General features: G+C 48.7%; 1 protein-coding gene across 1 annotated transcript; it reads right to left on the bottom strand.

Annotated features, from left to right (window-relative positions):
• Positions 1 to 3,809: 3,809 nt before the first annotated feature.
• LOC137767752 (non-selective voltage-gated ion channel VDAC1-like) lies at positions 3,810 to 5,803 on the bottom strand. Its single transcript, XM_068549000.1, is given in 3 exon segments — positions 3,810 to 5,033; positions 5,346 to 5,477; positions 5,479 to 5,803. Coding segments are annotated over 3 exon segments (852 nt in total). The 5' UTR covers positions 5,802 to 5,803; the 3' UTR covers positions 3,810 to 4,636.
• Positions 5,804 to 7,370: the final 1,567 nt, after the last annotated feature.

Raw genomic sequence — 7,370 nt, 5'->3', positions numbered from 1 at the left:
GGTGCAGGGGCAGGAAGGCTGGGGAAGATATTTCTCATGCCCTTAGGCTGGTGAGGGCCTCAGCTGTGCTGAGAAGGGGTAGAGGTGTTCAGACTAAAACTCCATCAGGTGGCTGGAAGGTGGAGTGCGGTCCCCAGCCGTGCCCTAGAAAACATGATTTGTCTGGTCCCACCGCCCTATAAGCCCCAGCCTCCTCTTCCTTGTGGTTCTCAAATTTGAGCGACCTCCACAATTACCTGGAAACTTCCCTCCAGCTTCTGCTGCAGTAGGTCCACGTTTTGAACCTGCACCCTTAGGTGATTCTGATCCAGGTGTCCAAACTTTAAGCACCACTTCCATGGGTCTTGGTGCCGCCAGCTCAGCATCTGATCTCCCGCTCATCTCCCTGCCCCCCAGCACACACTGTAAATCCTCTCCCGGGAAAGGGTCTGATGAAGTCACTCACCCTGAGGAGTAGGATACAGAGAAGACTTGGAGGGGGACACGCTCTCACAGGAGATCAAGACACGTTGCCCTCCTCTGCGAAGCCTGCACTAACTCCTCCTGTTGAAATTAGATGTCTACAGGAGCCAGGCAGGGAAGTAGTGAGCGAAGAGGACCAGGCACAGTACCATAGGGAGTGGTGGGGACTTCAGCACGCTGGCGCGAGCATGCCCATCTGGGAGGGCGCAGAGGGGAGCAGCCACTTCTCAGCCCACCAGCTGTAGGCATGCAAACCATGGTTGCCAGATCTTCTGATTTGTCAAAAGAAGCCAGAAATCAGATTTTTATGGACGGTTTTCCAATTTTTAAACTATAGGGGCCGAAGCAAGCACGTCTGAGGGTCAAACCTGGATGCAAGTGGGCCATCCGTTTGCAGCCTGGTCTAGACAGTGAGCTCCTTGGGTTGAGAAACCTTGTGTTCACCCCTGTGCCCGTGGTGCTAGCTCGCTGCCCGGCACACCTAGGGGGTTCCCAGCAAACGCTGTTACAGGAGCAAATAAGTGAAGGCAAGATGGGACAGGCAGGTGAAAAGGGACTTCCTGCCCCATCACACCTAAGGTCAGCCGTGCTAGCCAGCAGGGGTGGGGCCTGTCTGAGAGCCCCTTCCCGGCTCCCTGGCAGAGGAAGCCTGGGCTGATGTCTAACTCACTCACACCTGGTAATGGCCACTTCCAGCATCCCTGGATGTTCCGTGAGCATCCCCTGTGATGCAGACCTCTCTTGGGTCTCCAGTTTTACCCACTCCCCCGCTAAAGCCCCCCAGCCTCTCATGCCTTCTGCAAGGACCTGGACCCACCTTGTCCCCAGCTTGTCTTCACTTCAGGCCACTTCTCAGAAATCTTTGCCCAGGGCGTCCAGCCCCCAGCCCAGACCCAGCTCCTCTGAGAGCAATGGCAAGAGCAGGCAAAGCCTCACAGCTGCCCCTGGGAGAAGGAAGAGGGAGAAAAGGCCCAGCCTGGGGGTCCCTGGAAGTATCCACATGTCCTGGACACCCCCTGACACGGGAGGCACGTCTGAGGGCTCTGCCCATCTCAGCAGATGAGATCCGACTGTCAGGAGTGATGTGCCAGAAGGGAGGAGCTCTGCCCATCAGGAAGAGGGGCTGACGGGCTGCCTAAAACTGATCAGAAAAAGGAAAATAGAAGAGAAGGTATTGCAAGAACTATGTGAGATACAGGGTATACAATGCCACTACATAGGAAGTTCAAGAACAGTTACTAAGAGATGTGAGGACAAGCTGGGTTGATGAAGCAGCAGATGGGGAGCAAGGCAGGGTGCGGTACTGATGGGGAGGGGACGAGGAGGTCTTCTGAAGTGATGGAAATGTTCTGTATCTTGCTCTGGATGGTACTTACACAGGTGTATACATACAGAAAAATACATAACCTACATAGTACATTTAAAGATTTGTGGACTTTGGACTTCCCTGGTGGCACAGTGGTTAAGAATCCACCTGCCAATGCAGGGGACACGGGTTCAATCCCTGGTCCGCAAAGATCCCACATGCCGCGAAGCAACTAAGCTCGTGCACCACAACTACTGAGCCTGCGCTCTAGAGCCCATGCACTGCAACTACTGAAGCCTGCACGCCTGGAGCCAATGCTCCGCAACAAGAGAAGCCGCCGCAAAATGAAAAGCCTGTGCACCGCAACAAAGACCCAACGCAGCCAAAAATATAAATAAATAAATAAAGATTTGTGGACTTTACTGTATATACATTTTACCTCAACAATAAAAGAAAAAAGCAGTGGAAGAAAAGAGGGGGAAAGCCTCTCACAGATACCCACAAATCAAGAAGCTGGAGACTGGCACCAGCTCGTTGGGACAGCTTAAAAAGAGGCAAGGAGCCCAACGAGGTGTAAGAACCTTGCTCCCAAATGAGCCATGGAACTGATTTCTAACAAAGTTAGTCAGCCAGCAGGTGGCCAATTTCAAGCGCAAATACATAATTGAAAATGTGCTCATGGAAGAAGCCCTGAAGGCAAGAAGTAACTACGGCTTTAGAGTACCACAGCCTTCTCCCTTTCAAGTCCTTTGGCTTCAGTTGTCCCAGTTCATCCTCACCGCAACCCTGTGGGTGGCTGTTAGGTCTCAGACTTAGAGTGGAACAAACAGAGGCCCAGGGAAGTTCAAGAACTTGCCCAAGGTCACATTGGCTATGCCAAGACTCAAATCTTGGCAGGAGTTACCAGGTCTGTGCCCTTGCTTCTGCACATGCCCCTCCTAGACCCTCCTGCATTTGAAAGCAATGCAGACGTGTGGATTCTCTGTCTATAACAATAGCCAATTAGAGATGGTCATTGTACTCAAACTTGATTTGGGGAATAATTGTGTGGGAGAGCTAATTAATGGTCAGCCTTTTCTTAAGAAAAATCTCTGTTCTCAAGAGTCAGCAGTCTTGAGATGTGTCGAGGTGAGAGCTATCTCTATCTTGCCCAGGCCTGGCAAAGAGTGCAATTCTATGAGATTTGTTGAAAGAGGACATCTCTTCCCTTTGACAGATTTAATAATAAACCCCAATGGAGGTGTTCCATTCTTTCTCCTCAGACAGGCAGGGGGTGGACCAGACAGCTTGAGCCAGTAGGTTGATGGTGACACGGGAAGTTAGAAAGACTGTGGAGGATACTGTTAGTGCTACCCTAAAGCCATCTCCCCCTTCTCCTCACCACAGACCCTGGTTTTGTTCTAGGATACTGTTAGTGCTACCCTAAAGCCATCTCCCCCTTCTCCTCACCACAGACCCTGGTTTTGTTCTAGGATACTGTTAGTGCTACCCTAAAGCCATCTCCCCCTTCTCCTCACCACAGACCCTGGTTTTGTTCTAGGATACTGTCAGTGCTACCCTAAAGCCATCTCCCCCTTCTCCTCACCACAGACCCTGGTTTTGTTCTAGCCCCAGGAGATGAATCATGATTAGGCTAAAGCCAACACAGTAATTTCATTTGCTTTTCCTAGATTCTCACTTTCCCGGTTTCCTTTGTAGTCAGGATACCATTCTAGCCAATGAGACATAAAGACAAATCTGCTGAAAGGCTTCTTGCTTCCTGATTAAAGAGTTAGAAACTACCCCTTAATGGAAGAAACTAGCCCTTCCTCCTCCTTCCTGCCAGGAATGTGCTTGTGTGAGGACATGATGGCTGGAGCTGTGGCAGCCGTCTTGCCATCAAAAGGTAATAAGCTTAAGAAAAGCAAGCACAGTGAATATGGCTGAACAGAGAGATCAACAGTGCCTGGTCCTTGCTGACATTTTTGAGCTGCTCATCGACTCTGGATCAGGCTTCATTTTTTTTTTTTAAGGTTTCAATATTTTATTCAAGTTTTATTTTAAGTGATGTTAATTACAGCATTTGAAGGGGAGGAACTAATTCCACACAAAATGGAAGACTCTAAAATGTACCCATTAAACTGCTAAAAAATAAACTGAGTGGTGAGAATACAACAGAAGTTCAATTTAGATTCTGAGTGTTGTCACCATGTGATTACAGTCACAGGGACTCTTCCCAGCTTGCAGCTGGAGCTCTTAGAAGCTATTTCATACTCTGGTGCAAGGGCAAAAAAACACAACATGAGAAAAAACACAATTAAGTCCTGAATTATTGGCTTCATCACATCCACCTTCTCCACCCCAGAATGTCACAGAAGTAACAGCTACCACTCCCTGCAGACTACTTTTGGTGTAAAAGAGGTGACGGATTGGGGTGGAAAAAGTCCCTGCCTAAAAAAGTCCCTTTCAGATGAGTTTGTATACACCATCAAACAGCCTCTCCTCAATCAGGTTAGGAAATCAAGGTTCAATTCTCAGGAAGTCACAATTTCATTCATTTACTCAATACGAATTTACAAATTACAAAGTTCCTGCACATTATCAACTTCCACTTGCAGCCATTTCTAGGTAAAAAAGAAACCTGACATCTCTAGAGGGGCCAGCAAGCTCCCCCTCAAGTCTACAGCTGAAAGGACCTTTTTTGAAATTGGGTTTCTTCTGTACCTCTGAAAGGGTAACACCCTAAAGCTGAATCATCTTTAACCTGGAAGTCTAACATGATATTTAGTGATACTTGCATCCCAGACATACAACATTAAAAGGTACACTAAATTCTGAAGGTAGCTATGCTGCAAATAGTTTAAAATTAAACGATTGTACAGTATTCATTTATGCTTGAAACTCCAGTCCTAGACCAACCTTGTGGCCACCAGCATTGACATTCTTGCCATCCAGCAGAGCTGACAGTGTCAGTTTGACACCTGGCTTTAGGGTCTGAGTATATCCTAACCCTATGAGGCTGGAGTTGTTCACTTTAGCCGAGAAGCAGGCGTCAGGGTCGATCTGGTACTTGACTGCTATTCCAAAGCGAGTGTTACTGTTTCCCGCTGTCCAGGCCAGATTAACAGCAGTCTCCAACTTCTTGTTCACCTTCTGATAAATGGAGCCGCCAAACTCTGTCCCATCATTTACATTAGTGTGAAGCTGGAACTCATCGGTCTTGTAGCCAACTGCAAAGTTGCTCTGGGTCACTCGAGACTTTGTGGTCTCAAAATTCATCTGGTAGGGGGCTTCCCTGGTGGCGCAGTGGTTGAGAATCCGCCTGCCAATGCAGGGGACACGGGTTCGAGCCCTGGTCTGGGAGGATCCCACATGCTGCGGAGCAACTGGGCCCGTGAGCCACAACTACTGAGCCTGCGCGTCTGGAGCCTGTGCTCCGCAACAAGAGAGGCCGCGATAGTGAGAGGCCCGCGCACCGCAATGAAGAGTGGCCCCCGCTTGCCGCAACTAGAGAAAGCCCTCGCACAGAAACGAAGACCCAACACAGCCATAAATTAATTAACTAATTAATTAATTTAAAAAAAAATTCATCTGGTAGCCAGCCAGCCAGCCCTCATAACCCAGCACCAGAGCACCCCAGATGGAAGGCCCGGCAATGTCGAAATCCACGTCACAGCCCAGGTTGATATGTTCCTGCTTGTACCCTGTCTTGATTTTAGCATTTTTTTTTCCCAGTGTCTGGAGAGAAGGATGAATCGAAGGTCAGCTTCAGGCCACGTGCAAGCTAATCTTCCACAGTAATCTCCATGCCTAGTGTGTTGTCAGTGTTCCATTTCTCCGTAAACGTCAGACCATATTCGGTCCATCTGTCCTTGGTTTCCAGACTGCCCGTCACCTTGGTGGTCTCGGTGTCGGCTGAACCTGAGCTTGTAAATTCCAGTCCATTCTCAGATTTTGTTTTCAAATCAGGTTTTATTAAGCCAAACCCATAGCCCTTGGTGAAGACATCCCTGGCAGATTTGCCAAGATCAGCATACGTGGAAGGCACAGCCATCTTCTGCACCCCTCTTTGCAGGTTGCACACCTTGGCAAACACTGTTTTCTGTCCTAATGGCCGGACATCTAGGAATCTCCATGCATTGTGAATCCTCCAGGAAGAAATCCAGACTTCATACTGAGATAATTCAGTGTCATAATGATTTAGCCACAGTCTGTTTAGGTCTTTTGTTACATGTAACCTATCTGACACAAAGGGCAGAGGCAGACAGACACCAGTTGCAGAATTCAAGTCACATGGATGAGACCTGATAAGAAGCAGGGGCAGGCCAGCCAAAGACCTGGAGGGCAGCAAGAAGCAAAGCTCAATGGCATCACCAGGCCAAGGAACAATTTCTTGGCATTTCCTGGGCTATCTGGCCTATCATCAACAGAAGCCTGAACCTGCTACACCGGCCCATGGCTTTGATGGTACTCCAGGTGTCTCTCATCGGTGATTACCCAAAGCTAGTGCACAAAGAACTGCTGCCTTTCACAACCACAGAGTTACAGGGGTCTGGGGTTTTGACATATTGTAACCTTGGACAGAGGAAAGAAGCTGACCTTCTCTCTTTTTAATTCAGTCCAATACTAAATAATAGCTAGACTCACTGCAACTGTAGTCCATGCATTAATTAATAGGGCAGCTATGGAAGTTCTTTGTATTCTTTCCTAATGGTTAGTTATTGTAAACTTTTTCTACTATAATGACCTGTTAAAGTCAGGAAGTAAGCTGCAAAATCCACATGAATTAAAGATCAGACATGAGGCTTCAGATACATTTCTCACTGTGGCGGACTCAAACAGTGTTCACACTCCTCTGTTGTCAGGGGTGCTCTGGGGGAGAAGTCGGAGGTTCACAGCAACCTGTGAGCCAGTTCATCAGCAGGGAGGCTTTATCCTCAGGGCAGCCAACTGGGGCAGGTCAGAAGGGATACCTCAAGATCTGCAAGACAGGGACTTCCCTGGTGGTCCAGTGGGTAAGAGTCCGTGCTCCCAATGCAGGGGGCCCGGGTTCAATCCCTGGTCAGGGAACTAGATCCCACATGCATGCCACAACCAAGACCCGGTACAGCCCAAATAAATAAATAAATAAAAATAAAATTAAGAAAAAAAATGAAAAGATCTGCAAGACAAAGGATTCCAAATTCATGGCCAGAAAAAAGCCACGGGCCTGGAGACCAATTCAGGATCTGTGTGAAGGGGGAAATCTGGGCTCAGGGATAGAGCCGAGCCCTGAAATCCAGAACCATGGAGAACAAAGCCATAGCACAAGCAAAAAGAAATAGAAGCATCCCTGAAGAAAGAGCTGCTTTGCCGGCAAGTTTCTTCTTCGTGCCCACCTGCGGCAGGGGAGCCCGGACCTGCAGAGGGAGGAAAGCGCTTTGGCTGGTTAAGAACTGGTGGCAGGAGTGTGACTGCAGTCAGGGTTCTGACAGTGACTCATGCCTCAGGAATAGTCATCACAATGGCTTTCACTTGGAGGCGTGCCATGGGCCACACACAGTGCTGTGTCTTTTCAAATCCTCACAAAACCCCATGACTGGGGCTTCCCTGGTGGCGCAGTGGTTGGGAGTCCGCCTGCCAA

This window comes from Eschrichtius robustus, chromosome 7, assembly GCF_028021215.1.
Source record: "Eschrichtius robustus isolate mEscRob2 chromosome 7, mEscRob2.pri, whole genome shotgun sequence".
NCBI classification, from domain to species: Eukaryota; Metazoa; Chordata; class Mammalia; order Artiodactyla; family Eschrichtiidae; genus Eschrichtius; species Eschrichtius robustus.
Note: the sequence above shows the minus strand (reverse complement) of the source record. Positions and strands in the feature narration are given on the sequence as shown.